Source organism: Diachasmimorpha longicaudata, chromosome 3 (genome assembly GCF_034640455.1).
Source record: "Diachasmimorpha longicaudata isolate KC_UGA_2023 chromosome 3, iyDiaLong2, whole genome shotgun sequence".
NCBI lineage: Eukaryota > Metazoa > Arthropoda > Insecta > Hymenoptera > Braconidae > Diachasmimorpha > Diachasmimorpha longicaudata.
Window position 1 is genome coordinate 7591502 of NC_087227.1, and position 23884 is coordinate 7615385.

The following is a 23884-nucleotide window of genomic DNA, read 5'->3' on the forward strand; positions in this document are numbered from 1 at the left end:
GCCACCAGAACAAGATTATTAATCAAAAAATATTTTTTCCTTCGATCGACTCGGGACACAGTGGGAAATATTTAGTGCAAATGATGGAACTCGATAAAAATCAGGGAAAGTTCAGGGAAAATTTCCTGGCAGTTGCGTCAAATGTCCAGCAACGACAGTTTTGTTGAAAATATCACTCCTCGGACTCCATTTTTTTCCCATAAATTTAATCAATTGTCAACGAAATTTGAATGGCCAAAAAAACCTCAACCTTAACGATTTTAAATACTCTCTGATGACACCTAAGGCTGAAGCACCAATTCAATTCCACATTATTCCAAAGTCGTATAGTACAAAATGAAGAGCATCGTAAATTCATTCGCCAGTCCATTGTCCACCGTATAAGAGTTTTTGTATTGTGACTTGGACATGTGTAGGAAAGGCAGAAGACTTCCACCAGGTTCTCTCTCCAGGGAGAGTGCGACAAGCGGAGAGAGTGTCAAGGTGTCCATTCAACGAAGGATTAGGGATGAAAACGTAGGGCTAGCCAATCGTAATTGGAGGGTGGTTTACGATACCTTCTCCGTTGGGGACGCGTATTTATGCGTTTTTTTTTTCATTACTTTCTGGTTGTCGAGTGGGAATTCCTAATAGCAACGTTTTACAACTGCTACTGCTCTTCAATGTGTCAACAGATTACAGAAAAAAATTATGTATGACAACATTTTTTGCCGATTTACTTCAAGTAAATATCACGTTTCAAATTACGGAATAATTGGATATAATTATTGTGCAATTATTGACGAGAAAGATGCTCATCTTTCACTTCGAAAAAGGGGCAAAATGGGCCCGCCAAAGATCATCAGGATCAGTGAATCAATTACTACAAATTAATTACTGAATACTTCTGACTTTCCCACAATAAAAATCCCATAATTAATCGGAAAATCTTCTTCCCACGATGAAAATATTAAACAAAAGTTAAATTGACATCTGTTTGGATAGCGGGAGGCAATAAATAACCTCCAGGAGGTCTTAAATTCTCCAAAGTTTGGACAACGAGAGGGTGGTCAAGTACAAAAACCGTGTGAACGTGATAGGAAGCAATTGGGGGTGGCCCAGTGACACCTGAAGCAGAAAATATATAACATCCGAGGGTGGTCTCGGTTGTCTAGGGGAGGGCTATTAAGGATCTAAGACTTTTGCAACGACCAAAACTCCATTTGGCCCGATCCATCACGCTGGACGCATGACAAGTCCGGAGTAGGAAAAGATGGAGATGAACTGCGAGTTAATGAGAGACAATCAACGGCTTTTCAGGAATTCCAGATGGCATATATCATCTTTTGTGACGCCAGTGGTCAAATAAATCCCACATTGCGGGACATTCTGATTGTCCAAATGACGTGAACTATTTTTTCTACTATTCCGGGCAGTCTGAATGCCGCTCTGGCAGATAAGGCCCAATTCAACAAAAAAATACAGATGGATTGGGTCTCATTTAGAATTCCAGAGCAGTTTGCATGCCTTAATATCATAATTCACTACTGAAATGGTGAACTGGGATAAGTCACTTTTCACTTTGGACCAGTTTTTGAGGAATATCTCGAAATCGAGGGGAGATAGCAAAATTTTTATTCCACCTTTTTTTGTGGAGCGAAATATGTTCTTGAAAAAATGTAATGACTATCATTTCGCTATTTCCCTTGGATTCGGGGTTGTTGCCCGAAAACTGGGGTGAGAGATAAGAGAATTCATCTCGTTTTACCACTTCGCCGATTTGAAAGTTTTTTTTACTGCGGTTGAAATGACAATTTCCCGGACGGTGTGCACTTATTTCGGTAGCGGAAACAGAGGGTTTTCAACGCAGATACGTTTTCAAAGCATTAAAGTGTCCCTTGAGACAGGCAGACAAGACGCTGTCTCGTTCCTTGGATACCCTGTCACATTGAATTAACCAATAACCATCCGAGACAAACACCGAGCACGTGTGTAGTCAAAGCCACAAGAGTATTTAACGGAAAATAAAGGAGTCACATTGTCCCCTCCCTTCATTTCGCTCTTTTCCATCCCAAATTAGGGTTCAGTGTGTTTTTGATTTGTCAACTGGTGGCCAGAGGGAGGTGGAGAAGAGATCAAGGAAGTTGATAGTTTGGGTTTTTTGGTAGAACGGTCACGTGCGAGTACAAGGGCCGGTTGAGAGTCAGGGGTCGATGGAGTTCGATGGTAATTTGCATAATGGAATGGTATTGTTGATGAAAAGCCTTTGGGGAGGCTGTGACTTGTGGGCTGGAGGTAAGAGGAAACCTCTCCTTACATTGGGCATGATTGGAAGTCTCTTTTGCGGGAGTTGCATGCGTCAATGAGCATAATGACCAGTGGGCAGGATCATTTGAATATTATGAATTACAATGGAGGAGCTACATCTTGCGGTAAGGGGTCGACTTTTACTTCAGAATGAAAGCTTTTTTATTTTTTTTGTCTGCACGGAGAGAAAATTCTGGAAACAATTAGAATCGAGATGCATATGCGGTAAAAATTACGGAACAGTTACGCACTTTTTCAGTGAACTTTTAGGAAAACTGTAGGAGGTTCAAGAAAAAATATGGAATGTTCAGTGAAAAAATACATAACTATTCCGTAAAATTTACCGATTACCGTTTTGACTGGCAGATTACGGAATAGGGACGTAATTTTTCAAGAATATTTCCCTCCGCGTGTATAACCCTTTTTTCCTGAATAAATATTGACAAAACAGTTCTCTATCCTCAATCCTCAATCCTGTCAAGATCTTAAACGTCGAAGCAGCAAAGCCCCGCGAAAAAAACGAATAATAAGGCATCAAAAAAAAAGAATAATAATCCCCGGACCCTTCTTTTTCATCGTAACAATAATTAGGGCTCTCGACCACGAAACTTGTTTCTCGTTTTGAAAAGCCCTCGAGTTTCATACTTAATACCGAAGTTAGACCCCCCTCCTTCCCGATAAAAATCACGAAAGAGCCTACCCGAAAGAAATCGGCAGAGCGATCGGTCGTGTGTTATTCCCCAACGCTTTCCGCCATTATACAACCCCCTCCCCATCAGGCTCTTTTTTTCTGCCGGCTCTCTCAACTGTGGCCACCAAACCAGTAAACAATTTCCCCGTCTCACCCCTTTTTTCCCTTTTGAAAATCCCGATGTGTACGGTGAGACGCGTGAATGTGGAAGAGGTGAATTGTAACAATGAGGTGAAACGAAAATTTGAGAAGGGGATTTTAGGAATTGCAACCCCTTCAAGAGATTGAATGTCATAGATTAGGTGATAGTTGGAGACATTCAGAGGGAATGTCATGAAATTAATTTTGGGTAGATCAAGGGCTAGAAATAAATCTTGGGAGAAAAAGGATAGTCGAATAGCCCTTAATTTTCCTGATCACTATTCATTATCAGGGAATAATTGGAGTTAGGGGTAGGTTCTCGTTGATTTACTCACCGATTTATGAATTTTCAATAATATTATTTCAAGATAATTTTTCCAAGATAAAAATTTTCCAAAGTGTGTCCTTAATTTCAATGAAAAATTGTTTTCCTCGTGAAAATAAGAGCAGAAGGATGAAAAATTGTTGAACTGTGAAGGAAAGGTGACACAACTGTTTTTCTCCCCACTCTAAATGAAAAAAATTCACAGAGTGACAGTTGTGGTGAGAGAATTGTCAGTGAAAATCAAAAAGACGTGTCAACCCCTTTTCCGGAAATATGCAGGGTCATCGTGCGGTCTGGGAGTTCATGATTATTTCAACTTTTTTTCGTTAGATAAAATCAGTTTTCATAATAACGCTACAAAAAGTACATGAAAATACTGTATAAAGAAATTGGACAGTGAGATTGATTGACGCTTTTTTGAAAATGTGATTTATATCCGTAATTACAGCTATAATTGGGGCATATGTGGAAATGCCTGAACAGATTGCGCTGACAGTTCCAGTTTTTACGTGAATGCATTTATTGATATGTGTCAGTATCCCCCAGTGTGGGGACCGACAGGGGGAAACTGTTACGGAAAAGGGAAAATATAGATTGTACGGTGCAACCCCTTTTTTGGGGAAAAAAAATAGCGCACGGTCATCTTTCGGTGTTTGAGGTGTGACTCTTCGCTTTCTCACCCCCTCGGAATCAATCTAAACATCAATGAAATAGTCACTTTTGCATTGTGAAATTTTGGTGAAGTGTATCGGATAGGAGGACAACAGGGCTGGCTGTAGATGTCGTGTGAAAATTACGAAAAAAATGGCACATCGGAGCAGAGAGTCATTCGTAAAACTTCCGAAAAATTTTCATCTGTTTATTTGGGGACATATTAATAGTTTTCTGGTCATGCAACTTATATAATTATTGCGAACTCTTGTTTCTACACAGTTGAATAATTATTGCACTTGACAAGATATAATTTTTTTTGTTAAAAGAGTCAGAGAAAGTTCTGTTGAACTCGTCACTTTTGTGAAAAATATTTTAGATATTATTTTGATACAACTGGATGACGACAAAGAGGTTGTGAGTTGTAGAAGAGATATGAGAATAATTATGTAGTCGTATAATATATAATTCGGCGCCTTCTTCTTGACATATCTCTAAACCATTTACTTCGTCAAATGAAAAAAAAGTACATACGACTCAATTGCCAGCCCCGAATGAAAAAAAAACTGGGACATTTTGATTTCCCTCTCGAGTATCTCAACCCAAAAAATGTCTCTAATAAATAATAGCAATAAGAAAATCGGGGTTGAAATGAAAAAAAAATTGTCGTGCCAATTGAAACATTATCGCCGCCACGCCCTGCGATCTCGATAATGCTCCCGAAAAAATGCCGAACCCTTTTTTCCCCTCGAGACCCTTTCCTCGGGCTTTTCACGACCCCTACGTCGTTACCATTTTCCCCTGACACGCGAAAGAAGGAGCTAAGGCCCTCGCCTCAAGTACCAGCATCCCTGGCATCCACTCCAAGTGAAAACAAAACCCCTACGGTAAATCTCTTTCGACACGATCACGCACTTCTCGATGAGGATTTTCAGATAGACGTTTTTTCGATCCTTCTTTCATGCCGATAATTTTATTGACTTCGTCGAATTGACTGGCTTTTTGGGAAACATCGGATAGATGACGGAGGGATAACGCAGAGTCAATAGGATTTAACGGATTTTTATCATCAGTTGGAGACATCTGTCTATAATTAAAAAATTTCTTCTCAAATTAATTCTATGGAAGTTTTTGTTTACATTTAAATTCTCTAGAAAATTCATATAAATTAGTTTTCTGTTGAAAATTGGTTTGATAAAAGAAGTGGGAATTGCATATGAATTTAAAGTTATGCAAAAATTCGAGCGATTCTATTTGAGGTTTTTCCGAAAATAATGTTTTTCTGCAAGAGATCAAATGCTTCGAAAACTTCTCATAACGTACACGTGAAAAAATCTCAACTCCAATGTAGATTTTCGGATAAACCTTTTTTTCCTGTTCTTTACACCCAGAATTTTATTGACTCCGACGAATCGAGTAGGTTTTACGAAATGTCAGAGAGGGATTGGAAAGGATCGATGGGATTTAACGAATTTCCTTCAGCCACTTGAAACCATCTGTCGTCAAAGTACTGCCTTTTTTTCTCAATTTCGATTATTTCATCTCTTCAATTCGCTTTTCAATACCACTTGATTGGGGTTGCCTACTATTGCAATTTTTCAAATGAATAAATATACACGAAGAAGTTCATCAATTGTACAACAAATTCATCGATGATGAACCCACGAATCCCCCTTTTTTCGTTCCCCAACTAAATCTCAAGATTTTTTTCCTAAAAATCCAATAAAAAAAAATCAGTTGTCTATATTAAAAAATTCACCCCCTCCTGCTTCAACCATAATTAAACCCCCATTAAACCTAATCCCTAATCACTCCCCGCGGCTATCACTGTCCGAAACCCCCATGGCTACCCCAACCGCTAAAAACGTATCTAAAAATCTAATCTCAAAATCGCAGCACTGCAAACCCCTTTCGTACCCGGAGTGGAGGTTCAATGACACATCGAGAGGCCCAGTTGGTCCTCGTTTCGGTGTTTATTGAAACAGGAAATGAGCCAGTGGGTGTAGCACGTGCTGAGATCACGTCGACTGATTGGAGGTTGAATATCCCGAGTCGTAAGGGGTTTTAGAAATATTTTGAATCAGTACCTGAGCCCCACCTGCCCCCTCCCTCCAGGGGTGGGGGGCAGCGTCAAAATTCCACTTAACATGACCTATTGGATTTTGAAAATTTTCGAATGAAGGTGCTCCATGAATATGTAATTTTAGTAACGTACTACCCGCCCCCAAAAGTGCACCATCGATTCACCAGCCCCCTCACCCCTTTCCTCGCTCCCCGCAGCCGTCGCCGAGTGGTTTCTGGTGTCGACAAATAGTGGAGGATAAATAAATCAGCTGTTATGAATGTATTTGCATCACCCCATGGAGGTAAATATTTAAATTGTCGAATTTGAGGGTAGGGGAGGGAGATTTGATGAGCGGTCTCGTAGGGGCTCTGGAGATTTTCAATTGATTTCATTCCACATTTAATTATTTGTACTGATTAACAATTTATCTGCAACTATAGAGGAGTTTCTATTTTTCAAAATGTTAGATTTAAAATTGATTTAAAATTAAAAAAAAAAAATTTATATCAAAGAACGTGTGATCCTCAGGTGAAACAAAAAACTTGTTCAAATAAATGAATAAAATTTCAATAAAGTGTTTCACTTTTCAATTCAGTTTCTCCAACTGCAGTAATTTATTCATCCTTTTCACCCAATATTTGCCCCTATTTTTTATTTCTCACCAGTTGATAGAACCTGTTGCAAACGTCTCACCCCCCGTATCATAAAAAAATTCCTAAACCCAAAAAAATTGCATTCCATGCAAAACAAATGGCTCATCCCCTGGGATAATTCTTCCCCGCCCCAGAAATCTCGATGGTGTAGCAACCCTGCGACTAAAAAAATTCCAAACCACCGGGATTAACCCTTTGTGCCCCCATTTTTTCATCGGCATGTAGCCAATTTTCATCATCTTCCCTCGGCGCTAAATTCAAAAAATCCTTAAGCCCTTGAAAAAAATGACGAAAAAAATATTCCCGGAGTCCCTGAAGAGCTCTTTTTTACCCCTGGCCACGGCTCATTAGGCTGAGACGGTATACAGGATTGGCGAAGGTGAGAGAAATACGAGGTAAAAAAATATGACAGTGAATTCAGTGCGAATGAGGATTCGTGTGGCTCAATCGAACTCAACGGCTCAGAAGTAACGCGACAATAGAATTCACTTGGAATTTCCTGAGGGATATAAATGTGATCAATGAGAGAAGGCAGGAGTGCGAGCTATAAAGGAGTAAACGGTTCGAGTCATCGATAGATATATTGGGCACCGCCCCATCAAAAAAAAGACACCTCTCAATTTTCACTGACATGTTTATCACTTGACATTGAACCTTCGCCAGTTATTAAAATTTTATTTAGGATTATTATAATGTCGATTCGATATTCGATTGTTAGCCTATCGATGTCGAGAGGCACTTCAAGATGAGTGAATACAAAAACAAAGGGACTGCTGCTTCCAAATGAATTTTGCAAAATTTTTCGTGTGATAGTGTTGTGCTAATAAATAAAGAATGCAGAAAATAGAAAATAAAGAAATTGTTAAAACTCTGAATTATGAAGCCCCTCAATGAAATCCGTTATGTTTAAGGGTTAACCCTCATCCCAAAGTTAATGATCCGATATAATTGGGATCATCACCCGAGAAATAAAAATTATAAACTCTGTCCTGGCCGATTTTTCAATCCCCGATCGATCGCCGAAGAAAAAAAAATTCTGCACGTGCGCCGTAACGCTCACCTTTGATATAAATAATCGTTGAAATATATGTACGACTAAACACATAAAGCGCCCTGATACCCATTTTTACGAATGTTCACAATGGGCCAAGCCCCGGTGATCGACTTTAAGCGATCATTCTCATTTCTCACAGTGAGATCCGCCCATATCGCGGGTCACGATCCCCAATATGACAGAGAACCCCTTTTATTTCATGCCCCATTGTCATGATATCGTTGACTCCTGTATTTCCTATTCTCATTGAGAATTATTCGGGTAAAATTTGGGTCGTGTTTTGCACAATTATGTATTATATTTTTCGGTACTTATTCAAATGTCAACTTACGGGAATATTTGTAAGTGTTGATACTTGTATTTAGTCATATTTTATGTTGTAAAATGCAGGAAAAGTAAATATTTACGAGTGATATTTTTTTGTATTGATCTATCGATAATGATATCACTATAATAAATATCAAAATATAACAATTTTCACAGGGAGAGAAAAATTCTTGAAAAATTAATCTGCCAGTCTAAACAATATTTGGTAGAAATTGCGGAAGAATTACGCACTTTTTCAGTGAATTTTCAGGAAAAGTTCAAAACGTTCGAGAAAAAATGTGGAACGGTCAGTGAAAAAATGCGTTACTGTTCCGTTATTTTTACCGATTATTATTTTGACTGGTAGATTACGGAAAAGGCACGTAATTTTTCAAGAATTTTTCTCTCCGTACACGGAGAAAATGTCAAAAAAGTGAGGTATGAACGTGAGAACATGCTGAGGGCATAAAGCATGTAAAGAAATTGCGGAAAAAATATAACAAGAACAGGACACGTTGAAGAGAACACGAGTCCCTTCCCGGCCCTGTTGGCAATAAATATTTCACGGAGATGAGAAGGAACATACGATCCTTCAATAACATATAATGTCATGCATTTATGAATCCTAATAATAAATATAAGAGGTATGAAATACCTCGACAATGCGATATGGAGATTTAAATCTCAGGTAAGCAAACGTATTTTTTTTCACTGCCGCCTGGAGTGTGCTCCCTTTCTCATCCTTTCGAGGATTTGTGAATGTTTCCCGGTGAATTACGGGCCCACGAAGTCCAGTGGCAATGTGAATAGTCACTTAAAGGACTGGGTACTCTGAGTCACAAAGAGTTATGGTAATTTGAAGTACCCAGCGGTCTGAAGTTTTTTCCTCATTCTGAAATCGACACGACCTTAAATTGGGTATTGACTGGACTTGGGTGGACAATACACCGGACATTGCTTTATGATTTCGAAGTTTGGGGCTGTGAATTTTTTTTTAATATTCATGACTTTCGGGTTTTTGAAGAATTTTGGTGAAACGGGTTTCTGGTGAAGGGTGAAGAGAATTCTGAGTGAAGTTTTTTCGGATTTTAATTCACACGGAGTTTTGGAGAATTTTTGTCAATAGTTTTGCTGAATTTTCTCGTGCCTAATTTCGCAAGTTCACAGGGAGATATTTTGCCGGAATTCCGAATAAAATGCGACACATGTAGGGAAAATTAAATTAAATAAAAAATGGCGATACCGTCACGTAAATTTTCTCAGTCATTTTCCTGATCGGTAAGCGAACTAAAATTTCGTAATTTTTACTGAATATTTCTATCTCTCTGTGCATATTCTCCAAGCTATAGACAGCTGTGAGGGTCCCTCGAATCACTTCCACGCTCCAACTCCAAACAATTTCCCGAAGAGCCGAAGTTTCAACCCTGATAAAAAAATCCCATATAAAACAAACTCCCAAAAAAACAGCATCCAGTCCACCAGGGTGGCATTCCCGGCTCGTTTCTTTTTCATTTCGCTGCAGTCCCCTAACTTCACTCTTTCACTGTTTCCTTCATCCGTACGTTTTTCACCCAAAAAAAAAACCATAGGCCGATGAAAAATCGGCCGAGCGAATCAGGTGAAAGATCTTTCCCCTTCATTTTTTCGCTAACGATCTCGTTCACCCTACAGCAATATTTTTTTTTTACTCTCGATAAAAAATCCTTTCCCGAACAAACAACGGAGAGCGTTCAGATAGGGTATCGGATGGCGTATTTTGCGGGTCCTATTAAGGGCTACATTGCGTGACGGATGAGACTCGGGTCATCCAAAAAAAATCGTTCACTTATGGGTCAACGATAAACCGCTCTGCCATTCATTTTTTCCATTATTTGTTGAGCTCTCCTCTGACATCCACCCTCCATTTGCCACCCCACACGTTGCATTTAATCTCCAAATTTTTTGTTCCACCACGAAAAAATTGTCGAATTCATTAATATCGGGAAAAGCGGAAAATAAGGGCGGAGTTGAGGTGAAAGCAAAGCGAATTAATGTTTGCCAAACAGATAAACAAATGAATGACTGATGATCCGAGAGTTGTAACATATGTACACTTATGTACACTCTTTGCACCTTTCCACTGACATTTCATAATCGTAATGACACCATAAGGCCACGAGGGTGGAGGGGTTCGGCTTCGCTCTAATTATTTTTTACTGCTCAAACTTTTGGTGGCAGATATCGAATGCGACACGTGCACTCGATTATGTAATTATTATTGGTGGCATATGTATTCTATGGTGATGGTTCTACTGATCACAGTGGAAAAAAAAAATATGCACTTATGATGCGGGGCCGAGTGTTTTCAATTTTATGGTGTAGTCGACGGTTTTGACCGGTGCTACGACTTCTCCGGTCGACCGTTACTAATGATTTTTTTTTTGGGATCATTTTCCGTTAGTAATGACTCTTTTTTCCGTGCTCTGGAAATTTATTAATGACTTTATTTCAATGGTTCAGATGCAGAATTGTGGGGACGTTGAAAGAATTATTGGAGTGAATGCGTTTCTGGGGAAATTATATAAAAGTGGATGAGTGTTGAGGCTGTCAATATGTTCCTGTGAATGGTCCAACCTCACATACAATGCAGAAGGATTCGGGTTCAACTCCTGACTGTCAAGAATATTGAATCGATATACAACCGATCGTCAGATTCAATTTTCGATTTCTCAATTATTTGAATTGTGATAATTTCAAGTGGAATTTTTCGACAAATCGTTCCCTTCTAATAAATTATTGTAGTGACTATTTATAAACATTTTCCCCGTATCGATGGAAAGATCTAAAGCACTTTCATCCACTCAACAAAGCCACAAAATCACCATGAAATATTAAGTATCTCCTTTCCAGAAAATCGGATTATAACCGCCAATCCAATGAAGAAATCCCCGAGTCATGCGGGTGCGTAGCACATTGCATCCGATATTGTGAATAATAAATATCCCATTGGCTGGACTGTGCAGCCTCCAGGTCGCAAAAGCCGGCTCTACCCCACTCTACCTCGTACATTGGTATATACGGGGGTGCCAGCGACACACGTATACCGAAAGACTCCGGTATAAGCAGCTGTCCCGCATGAGGTAAAGGTACCCAAGCTCCTGCCAACGATCCAAAAAGTGAGCCGCGTTATTCCCTTCACGTCGCCAATAAATTTTTTTTTGTCCCGTAAAAATTCAGACTGAGCAAAACATTTGCAATGCCATCGTCATAGATTATCAGGCCCAATAGCTGAGCATTTTTGCGATGCATCCGAATTAACAAACTAGCACAGGAGTGAGGTTCTCTTTTGATGATTCCTCCAAATGTTTACACAGCGATAGAGCAAACAAGTGTTCCAGGACAATGAGCCTCGTTGACCCTCAACAAATCGAGGGGTCAACCCTCTGAGAAAGTCACACATACGACTCGGAAGATTGAAAATTCTCGAAAACTAATCTGCAGTACACCCGGACTTTCACACGGATTGGGCCACAAAAATGAACAAGTCCTTTTCGATAGATAATACTGAAAAATTATGTCTAACTGAAATAAATGAACTCGAGACGGGCAGAGGGGCCGACGATTTCCGAAAAATCGTAAAAATTCGTTTTACTTCACCCCTGGCGAAATCTTGAGAAATCGAGTCGATTTGTAACTCAAAAAATCCGCCCTGAATATCAATCGAAAAGGGACTCCTGATCCCTGGGTGCATCCACACACAAGTCGAAAAAAAAAAAACATGAAAAAAAAATTCATTTTTTTTCGGCTTTTCAAAGAGGAATGAGAATTAATCAAACGCACCCTCAGAACTGATTTCGGGGCAACTCTGGTTGTGTACATGGTCTAGTAACATTCCGCACGTGGCCCGTGTTCTGACACATAATAAATCGTCTCTGACGGATTCGTTCGGACGTCCTACCCCAATAGGCCAAATAGTGGGAATAGTTGGGGTGCATCGACGTTTATATATTTTTGGTAAAAAAAAAAATCCAGAAACCCATCGGAATGGTGGTGAAGAGACACAGAAGGTGAGGAGAAAAATAAAGGCGGAGTTGGAGCACAGGAGAATGAGAGGGTGAAACGCACCATTGTATGCATAAAAGAGAGCTTCACGAAACCCAGAAACAAAAAAAAAAAATATATATTTAAAGTACGAGACAAAAAGCCGAGAATTGTTCTCGATTTGAAAGGACAGAGTTTGTTTTAAATGCCGACCGATAATTAACGGACATTCAACCGATGACAATTACCCCCCTGTGTCAGAGCACAAGTACAGATGAATAGAACTCGATCAATTCCCAACAAATTCCTTCAGAATTGTCAATGATCCAACAAACGAGACCTCAAACCGAAGAAAACCCATCTGTCATGGGTTTTCTCAAAAGAAAATCGGATTATTCATGCCCGGGTATGTGAAATGGAGTGAAATTTATCTGTCAAGGGTCTCCAGCCGTGTCCCCAAGGAGTCACCGACTCCTTGAGGCCCACGACTCCCCCGCTGGGTAATTGGATCGCTTGAGTGCCCCCACTCTCTCGCGAGAGGCCCCAAGGCACGCGCGCGTCTTGCCCCCACCTCAGCGTGAGGCCCACGCGTGCGTGGGTGCCCCCCTCCCCCGATCATTTGTCCTGTCTATTCACGGTAGCACTCCCCACTCGCGTGGATGAATGGCATTTGGGGAGGAAAAAATTGGTGCTGCTTTGAATGGTAAGATTAGACCTTCCTTTGCCAGCGTTAAACGGCTGTGATATTGTAGAAATGTGAAATGCGATGGTAGTTTTGTCCTTTTGGGCCTCATGCGTGCTTTCATGGACTCTTCGGACGGACAATTCGCACACTTCCGGCCTAGCTACGCATGTCACCATTCGTCTGGAGATTTTTTTTTTTCTCTCAGGTCTTTGACTCTGTCAGGCGTACATGTACACCAGCGTACTCACAAGCGCGAATTTATGGGTTAATAATGGGGTCTATTCAGGGGAGGAGTACAACCTCAAAGATCACAGTCGAGTGGATAAATGCTGGTTTTCTTGGGACGATGATTTCATGCTGGTATGACTCTTGAGAATGGATAATTGTTTTGTTTATGAACAACTGCGATCGGGTATTCTGCTTTATTCAGGTGCTAAGGGCTTTCTCGTAATAATAATTTGCGCATGATAAAGGGTGCACGTTCTGTTGAGTTGATTTAGGACTGTTGATGAAAAATAGAAAGGACTAAATTACCGTGGAAAAATAAATATCCGATGCGTAAAAATATTCGGCATTTGAAAAATATGAAATATTGATTTTCCTAGTACACCTTTTGCTGGTTCATCCCTAAAAAAATGAATGACAAATATCGAGCGCAGAAAAATTGACTCGATTACCATCTCAGCTGTTTATGAAAAAGGTTAACGTGTGGGGGTGCCATTGACACGTAAAAAATCATCACAATTCGCCTGATCCCCATACCTGACGGAATTTTAAAAAGAAAACCGTACCTGGAGATCTACCCGGCGTTATAGTTTTTTTTTTCTACCTACTGAATTTTCTCCGGTGGTGACAGCACCCAAGATCGATTATTCCGTGGAAGGTCGACTGGCTTTTGCTCCACATAAATCTCAACCTCTTGAAAATACTCTTGACAGTTTATTAAAAAAAATTTGGTACTTCACGGTTTTTATGGATGTAATCAACGGTTGTAATCTCTCAACCCTTTCACACCTTTTGGGGGAAGTGGTTCGTATTGTCATCGGAATATTTATGACCGGGGTAATTAGTGTTGACCTGAATCCATGTTGAAATTACTGCAGCTCTCATCAATTATAATCACATAATTAGATCGTTGCAATTTTTAATGAAATGATTATTATATGATTATCAATTAGCCACGTGCCATTGATTATATCGTACAAAAAATAACATAAACAATTTCGTGTCAATTTATCGTTTAATTTGTCACCACGAAAATTGAGCAAGAATTGCAACTAATGGTTTCCTTTTATTTTGATGAACGCGAGCATAAAATCGACATATGTACCGTCGTCATTATTTACCCAAAACCTCGATGTCATAAACTGCATTATCACGTCACCATATTGTTCCAACAAATCAAAAAAATCCCACGTCACCCACTAGACTACGAAGAGTCTCTCGGCAAAAGTTGGGATCATTTTTGTTGCATAAAAAGAAGGGGGATCGGTATTGGAGTGGCCATAGTGGTCAGGTCGGTTTCCACCCGGTGAAATTCATCGGGGTGGGGGTAGGTAAGACTAGCCGGTCCCGAGGACGAAGCCCCCTACCCTCCAAAGGCTACATAAGGCCCCTGGGCTCACCCCACCACCGTCAGTGGTGTAACAGACGTTGTCGTGCACGGTTGTGCTGACATATCACATGGCACACCGCGCAGCCATGCCGTCAATCTAGTCCACACGCGGTTGTTTACAACAAATTTTTTTACGAAGTAAAAACAACATAAATAACCGTATCGCGAAACAAGATAAAAACAATTGTGATTGTGGATTAACTGGAACTGTTTGTGGTGATATTTTGGAAGGGGAAACACTGGATGTACATTTGAATATTTTGGAAATCAATTGAGTAAGTTAATTATTAATTAACTAGTTTAATTTTTAGCTATGAAATTCCGTGCCACTTGGCGCTTGTATTGTATTGACTGGTTGGGTTCATGATTAGCTGAATTAATTAGTCAATTGGAGGGTTCGGATTTGATTTTTCATTTGTTTGAAATGATTTCTTGGAGTTTTGGAAGACCTTGAAAATAATGGATGCGATTTTAAAAATCTCCCAACGGTTTAACGCGACACATATCCCACCACATGGTACATATATGCCATTGCTAAGGGTACTCGACATTAATGGCCCCCGTTTTATACTCCAGAAAAGCGTTTCTGTACCTGTACCTGTACGTTAGCGCCTATCACGCATCGTTGAGAGGGGTTACCGCACTTAAAACCATAGATCTTATTTCTTTATATCCACGATGCGTATAACATTCCGTGGTACTTTTTATATGCAACGTGTATGCTAATCGCATTGCCATCTAGATCTTACGAATTGAATAGGGAACAATGGAACCCGTCAACCCTACAGAATTTTCGCATTGCGCCCTGGGTATCATCTTATTAATGTTTATTTCCATCATAATAATCCGGACGGATCGAAACTAATCAGAAGAATAATTCATTGAACATTTGAATTGCAAAAAAAAAATCCTCGCGAATTTTACAAAAATTACTCTTCTATTGTTAAGCGAACCGAAATGTTTCTGTAGAAAAGACAACAAAAGGGAATTGTCATTTGGTCAGCCCGCGAATGCGTCGCACGTGACCCAAAAAAAAAATATCCACGAAGAAAGAAATTGCGACCCTCATTGATGTCTCCCGAAACTCCAACGACATTTTGCCCCGAATCTCCAGACGAGGGAGCGAAAGAAAAAAAAACAAAGGAATGCCCTGGGGATGGGCGATGGTGATTCCAGCGAGAAAGAAAAACAAGTGTCTACTCCAAGCGTTCTGAAGCCCCCCCCCCCCCTAAAAAAAAACATCAGTATCCGATAAGAATTCATCAACCTGACCCGTAGACCTCCCCAAAAATTCCAACGAACCTTTTCCTCCAATCTACCCGGAATCTCCATAAGTTCTAATTTAAAATGCCCAACCCCGTCCCTTTTCCCTCTGTAGAGATTGAGTCTTAGGGCGATCACGAATAATTAAGCGCTGAGATTACTGTCAAAATATTTGATTATTAATTAATTTGTAGACGGTAAAGTAGGAAGGGTACAGCACTGTTGTTATAGCCTCATTTCCATCTCTGTCCAGATTCACATATTTATATTTCCGCCAGCGACTGAATATCCTCCCTTATAACGCAAATACGTGACCGTAAATGCGAGCAAATAAACAAAAATATGAGGAACATAACATTCGCGTGGACAACCTAGCAATCTACGTGATTGCACCTTCGCACGTGTGTGTGTATGGGTATACCAATGGCAATGCTCCTCCCTCCATCCCTCCGGAATGGCCCTTGACACTCTTAAGACACCCCTAAGAACTTTCCCTTCCCCGAAAGGACCTCACCCTCAAGAAAAAAGTTAAAAAGACGATGTAAGTGACGCATGCGCGAGTTACATCTGCTTCGAAGGAAAAAGTCTAACCTAAAGAGAATGAGAAAACTACAGAAAGGACTTAGTCCCTGTACGAGCCGTGAAGACCTATACAAACGCGTTTTAGGGACCCCCATTTTTCATACACCTCTGGTATTCTTATGATCCTTACTACACACATCCTCGCAACTACCTTTCCGGCGCGGTGAAAAGAAAAGAAAAAAATATATATCGCAAGTCAACCCCTCCCTAACGCGTCCGGCTCTGGCCATCGTCCAGCCCTTTAAATGATTAGCCAGTACTGCTTCACTGTTGGATACTGGCCGTGGTCATATTGTCCCAAGGTCTTACTTTTTTTTTCCTCGCATTTCACCCTCTAACATTGACTCTCTTTAACATTCACAGAACCTGCCCGGGTTACGTCGAAGTGAACCAGAGCGAAAGAGGCTTTCGAGAAAAAGAAAGAGATGAAAATAAAATGAGACGGGGGAATAAAGAGGCTAATGCATATGCATAGTACCTTTAAAAAAATTTTGAGAAAAGGAGCCATGTGTACCCCCGATATACAACACGCGACTGGTTTTTCGGCTGTTCTGGATATGCTAAACTAGACTGAACCTCTTTTTATTCCCTCATCGGCCTGGTTCACTCAACTTTTTAAAAGGAACCTTGCCTTTTTATTCCTTTGGTCCTTCTTTTTTTTTGGGTTCGATCATGGGAACGCTTAGGACATTGAGGCAGGTGGTGGCCCAAATGTCTGTAAGTCGTCTTCGAACTTAATCCGACAGTCGTTTCCCCCATGGCCTTTTCGAGATTGTCCGGGGAGGGGCTTGAAGAGGAATCTGGTATCGAGGGAATTGAGGAAAAGTTTCGAGTCGTAGGTGGTTGGAAGTCGTGGATATATGGACGATGAATATTGTTACGCACGCGGGGAGAGATAAATTGTTTAAACATTACCGGGTCCGTTACGTAATCTGCGAGTTGAAACAGTATTCAGTAATAATTACGGAACAGTTGCGCATTTTTTCACTGAACATTCCATATTTTTTTGCGAGGAGTCTGGACTTTTCTCTGAAAGTTCACGGAAAAGTGCGTAACTGTTCCGTCATTTTTGCCGAATATTAATTTGAAGGACAGATTAGGGAAGAGACACGTAATTTTTCAAGAATTTTTCGCTCCGTGTGAGACAACTATTTTGGTAATGGATTGATCGAGGAGGAGTTGATGCTTTTGAATTAGTTACAGGCAATTGACCGTTGGAAAATTGAGAGATGAGGGGATAGTGTATTGTGGTGATTTCGTGATGGACCATATTAGGATTCATTTGAAGGGTGATGGGTTGTGAAGGGGCGAGGCAATTTCTACGTCTTAATAATAGTCTTCTCTTGAAGTTTTGGCGGTTTCCAAAGGGGACCTGAATGCTTTTTCCCGAAATCACTTGCCGTTGGAAGAAGGGCACGACCGAAGGGCCAATCGTCACAGTGACAATATTCATTCTTACATAACCAAGTCTTATCAAAAGAATAGTTTTCCTGAACCAGAACTAGTTTTACTGAGTACCTGGCTGAGGAGATTGGATCTGGAAAGTGAAGTCTTTTCGCAGGAACCGTTTCGCAATTCAATTTCCATCGAGTAATCCTGCTAAAATTTCTTCCCTCATAGGTAGTCCTTCCGATCATCCACATGGTGTCCTGACAGCCCCGAAGATGATTTCCAAATAATTAATCCATTCAGCCTCGTCCTTTATTATTAATTCCGTGAAAATAACGCCAACCGTGAGGAACCGAGCGCTAAATTTCGTTTTGGTACCTCCTCTGCAAGTCCTTTCCCAAGCAATCTTCCCAAAAATCTCATCAACATTCCCACCATCTACATCACCCCTAAACATCCAAAACAAAGAGTCTCGTGAACCCCTCGACTTCAATTCGCGAATATCTGCAGTCGAAATAAAAGATTTTTCGCGATGGATTATATTCCTCCCGACAGGCATATACCCAGTGTTGGTGATTTTTTTTTTTCGTTGCTCCCCGTTGTGTTTGGCACACTCAGACCCCCGAAAAAAGGGATTAGGTAGGGAGAAGGGAATGAGACAGAGTGAAATTCCGGCTCACCTGCCCTCCCCAACCCCTCGATTATACCTCCAAGGAACCCTGTGATTCCAACACGCGGATTCAATCCCCCTCCCCCCCCATCCTCACCGTCTTTCTTCCTCTCCTCCATCTAAACGAGACCAGATTCATCACAAAATCTCTCTTTATACCTCGTACACTCATTCTTTTCTCCATTCTATCCTCTCTTTTATTCGCGGTGTCTTCTTCTGACCCCCTCGAGCATCGAAGAAATATCAACCGTCGCTCCATTTACGTTATATACCTGAATTCTTGTCCTTTGTTTTGCATTTGAGAAGAGGGAGTCACTATTATGAAGAAGCTGAGCTCTGGTTTATCCATTACTTGCATCATCGTCATCAGATGGGCAGACTGTCTCATTAGAGCACCGAGTGCTCTTCAAAGTAGCCTTTTTTGCTTGGAGATGACAATGAGGGAGACGATGTTCTTCAGCCTCACACCTTTTTAGTGCGCCTCTCACTTTTATTTTCTTTTGTTGTTATTCACAATCTGCTGTGTCAAAATGGTCTTTATGGTATCCACTTTTCACTCGTCACATTAGGTCTGTCTTCCTTCGATTTTGGAAAAGGGAGAGGGTTTCCGTTCTTATCCGTTCTATAGCTGATGTCCACATGTTGGCCATCATCTAGACAGACTTTAAGTCATTGTAATACTGAGTGGCTTCTTGGAGATGTTGATCAGAAAGACGAAATTTTTCAGCTTTTTTCATCTTTTCATTCTCACTTTCATTCTTTTCCGTTGACATCTACAATCTACGGCCTTGCAACGTCTTTTTAGTTCTTCAATTTTCACTTAACAGGTGACACAGTTTAGTCTTCAGTCAAATGCAGGCCCTACGGGCGACGGAAATTGTTTTCGTCGATAACGATCTTGCAGTTCATTACGACCTTCTGGATGACAATATCTCAAATAACGAAAGTAGTGAGAAGCTCTCGTGATAGATCGTCAACTTCCCAAAAGTGAAGAGCATCCGTGACCTGTCCCACATGGATGCCGTGCAGATAATGACAGTTGATGAATTAGCTGGCATAGCTGTCTCAAGCTGTCACCAACTGCCTTCACATTTCCTGCCTTCGAGAATTTTTCCTTACAGTTTTTTGCCTCTTTCCAGCGGTGTCTTTTGTTATTTTTTGGGGAATCTTTCTTGATTATAATCTGTGATAATATTTCAGGTTCTACCTTGTGGGCTATACCCTGTAATTTTCATTCGCAGTGGATACCCTTGACCCAGGTTCAAACCACACCATTGGTTAGGCGAGAATATAAAGATGATAGAGGCTGAAAAAAAGGATAATAAAAAGAAGGAGAGGGCTATAACGGTCGTTCTCGTGTTTTATTCTCTTCGCCTCTTTTAATGTTTCGTGGTGGCTTCTTTTTCGCGAGTCTCCCATTGGTAAAGGACGGACCGGAACCTCAACACGTAAAAGGTAGACAGAAATAGTGAAAAAGAAATACAGTACAATAAAAGCATTGTTCAGGGGGGTGAACCGAAAAAAAAATGAATGAGATGAAGACGATGGGGGGAGGGGGATTTTTATAGCCCCCTAAATTTATAATTGTTCGTTATTCGACCTCTTCTTCTTCTGCCATTCAGCAAAAAAATATTATTTCTTTCTAGGGTTTTGTCAATGCGAATGTGCCACACTGAAAACCTGTCGCTGTTATACATATTTACCTGTTTTTCAGTCTATTGTGAGTGTTGGTATGAGTGAGAGAGAAAAATATGATATACGTATCGAATGACAATGGGAACTAAATCAGCTACACCCGAAATATCATTTTCTTTCGGGAGTTGTGAGGGAATTTTTCCATGGCTTGTGGCAACGTTTTTCGGTGGTAAGTGATACTATTGGTGGATTGGGAGAAGTTACAACTACTGTACTTCTTAGAAAATATTTTTTTTTTAATACTCATTTTCAACGTTTGTATTTTAGTGTCGGTTCCCAGGCTATCGATATCTTTGAACCGATTTTATATTTTTTATTGACAGTTGTGAACTGTCAACTTGAAAAAAACCGAATATCTTATTCTCTCAACTAAATTATTCCATCCAAAGTTTCTGCCCTGAAAAAGTCTAACCGATTTTTCTCAACGATCTTTCACCCTATCCCAACCATTATTTTAATTACCCCCAAATGTCGAATGCTAGTCAACAAAAAAAGTGCTGCAGAGACACGTATTACCATGACCGTTAGACAAACCCCGCGATAGCTATCGCATGTTAACCCAAAACAAAAGACCTATCAAAAATGCAGGAAAAACTGTACGTCGAGCACAGGTGTTCCCCCACGGTGTGATGCCCCCGGGGGTATGTCCGAGCCCACCAGGGGGCTGTTCACTCGTGACGTACTTCATCGCCGCAATTATGCAAATTGTTACTATTAAGATGTAAAATTCATAATATTGCACTTGAGAACACAACAAGAAAGCCGCCCCCCCCGGAGGGAATAATTTTTACTTGAGATTGTCGTGCTCTATAAGTGACTATTTAACTCCAGACAACCTGTTCGCAATTGTTCGGGTGCTATCGTCTCATGCCAAATGCGATAACAGCGTCGTATGGGGCGAACTGGGGGACACCCTCCACAGGGATTTCTTCACCTAATCAGTTCTCAAGTTTATTATTAATCCTGAGTAATCTAATCCTCTCGGCGTTGATTCCCCATCCCAAAGCTCAATAATTAAAAGCCTAAACCGAAAACGAAACCAACAATTTCCCGCAGCGACTTAATGTCACCGCATGATCATTGTTCCCCGTCACAAACTGCGGCACACGCTGCACCCTTCGCGCCCTACAAAATACGATTTTTTAGAAATAATTATGCGTTATGGTAAACTCAATAATTATTCAATTACTAATGTATCGTATCTGTCTAAAAATCTATTCGCTTTCCCTCTATTTCAAATAAAAAAAGCGCTCGCATATTTACAGAATAAGAATATTTTCAACAGAAGTTGGTGGCGTTTCTCCGAAACATTTAAATAATCAATATAAACTGAGAAACGTAAAAGTAACGTATATCAGTATTTATTCGGAGAAATTCTCCCTCAAAAATATCCCCACGAATGACTATTTATTTTCACCGAACCTGTTTCTAATTATCCACATGTTGTGGTCCCATTTCAGGCGCGATAAGAGCACCGTATGGGGTCAAAAAGGGAGGTCTTCCGCAAGGGATTAATGACCTAAGCATTTTCCAAGTCCCCCCCGAGCACCCCATCTACGTTTCTAAGCAATCTAACCCCTCCGTTTTAATTCCCCATCAAGACACCCAGTAATTAAAATCCTAAACTGACAACGAAACCGACAATTTCGCGCGATAAGCTAATGTCGCTGGAGGATCATTGTTCCGCGCCAGGAGATGCGGCACGCGCTGCACCCGGGAAACACAAAAAAAAAATAAGAATAATTTCAACGGAAGTCGAAGGCGTTGCCCCCTTCTCCCCCTCACCCGCTCACCCCTTCTTAAAGATAGGAATAATCAAGATAAACCGAGAAACGACAGAAGTCCTCATCGCGACTTTTCTCATTTCCCTCAACATCATCGCGCATCGCCAGATGGCGCGCACCGCAAAAATTAGAAGGCCATATGGGCAGGTGCCCCGGCCTACACACTCCACAAAACCCTTTCAGACCCCCCTTTTTTTTTCACCATCCATGTGTCGTTCTACCACTCACACACCACCATATCCACCAGTGAAATCGATATACACCCATATGCACTCGTGTAAACGCACGTAAACGGACAACTTTCCGTCATTTGTGTGTCATAACCTCTCCAACACACTTGTACAGTCCGAAAAAAAAATTTAAAAAGGGAGGGGGGCGTTCGCGCGTGCGCCAGTGGTAGCTAGTATGCAAATGAATGGATTTTTACGTATGTTAACCCCCTACTACTGTCCCCCACTCTATTTTTAAGGAACAATGAGCACCCCCCTTCGAGAGGAACCGTTAAAAGTTAAAACCTGCTGGCCTCTCTTTTTTAAGGTCCCGGGGGTATTTTCGCATGGGAATGCAATTTTTGGAGGAGGAAGGGAGCAAAATAGTCATGAGAATTTTTAGGGTGAAAGGTATAATTTAGGGGTTGCAAGGCGTCAACTGCACTTGACCAGCAGATTTTTATCAGCGGATTTCTTCAATTTTTTTTTTCACAAAGGAAATTCAAAGGATAATTTGCGACACTGAGGTTGATCAATTGGCTGATAATGGAGTAATTGGGGGTTTAGATTAATTGGAGATGATCACGTACATGAGGATAATTATCTTTTACATCCCTTTCACAACACAAGGTCATGGGAATTTAATAATTCATGAGCGGTCAAATGTGTCTGCAATTTATTCAGGCATTAATTCAATGGTGGAAAAAAGAAGGGTTGTTATGAGATATAAAAAATGCATTGAAACTATTATCTGGAAAATAATGGAAATGACAGATGGATGTATGAAAATTTTGACAAACGATGAGAAATTACTTGAGTTTTCATTGTTACCCCAAATGTTGAGAGCAGGTCTTTTCCGGGAACAGGTACACCATTGTTTCCAGTTCCATATCCTCAATAATTTTTCACGTTACAATGCCACAACATGTCTGTTGGGAGAAAAGCCTTTTAACAGAGCCATTATACCCCAAATACGAAGACAGAAGGATCGTAAAAACCTTGAGGTTTGAGGGGAAAAATAACGTGGCCTCAGGTGTACACATGTGTTTGAGGTATTTCTGTTTATCTGGCTTTCACCTGTTTTACTGTTTCCCGTATGCTACGACAGGTGTTCGTTACCATTGTCAGGAGGTTTAGTCTCCGTGAGATCCTGTTTTTTTTTCGGGCTTCGGGTACAAATGCTGTTAATTAAATGATCCCTTATATTTTGGACTATGTTTACGTTTGAGATGGGATGTTGCTCGTAGCTGTCGAGTTACGCCTCACACTCATTCACCAGATGATCTTCCACATCTGGTGATCTCCAACTTATCCAATTTACTGGGACTGGGACTTTCAATTATCCAAATCTCGAACAGGTGAAACTGGGGAGGTTTCCGGTTTCAGTAATCTGATGTCAATGGTTTAAACTTATTGGAGGGTGTGGTTTTGACGGTTACAGAGATGCTGAAGTGGACGGTATCGAGATCACTGTCAACCACAAGCTCAACACCACATGGAACTTCAGCAGCCATGGATAAATCAACGCGAAGACCGTTTAGGGATTTATCAAATACACCACCAACGAGTGGCTCTAGGTCCAGAGTGACCAGGGTACAAGACGATGGTACAGACAGCAGTGTAAGTAGACTTGCTAATGGCAGGAGGAGACGGTGTAGGAGTCATGGGAGTGACTTGAGAGCTTATTTCAATGTGAGTAATTAATCAGCCCAATTACGAAGTAAAATCCCTCAGTAATTAGTGATTTTAGAAGAGATGAGTATCTAATGACATAATTATTTAAAAACGTGACGTGATATT

General features: G+C 40.7%; 1 protein-coding gene across 3 annotated transcripts in view; it reads left to right on the forward strand.

Annotated features, from left to right (window-relative positions):
- Psgef (Protostome-specific GEF) overlaps nucleotides 1-23884 on the forward strand; it is a 51800-nt gene that overhangs the window by 14436 nt on the left and 13480 nt on the right. For 2 of the 3 annotated variants that reach the window (XM_064116617.1, XM_064116615.1), the window contains exon 2: nucleotides 23526-23776. In XM_064116617.1, the coding sequence (XP_063972687.1) occupies nucleotides 23528-23776 (249 nt within the window). In that variant the 5' untranslated portion in view covers nucleotides 23526-23527. Of the gene's footprint in view, nucleotides 1-14397; nucleotides 14768-23525; nucleotides 23777-23884 lie in introns of those variants that run through there. The other variant, XM_064116616.1, reaches the window with a different exon arrangement.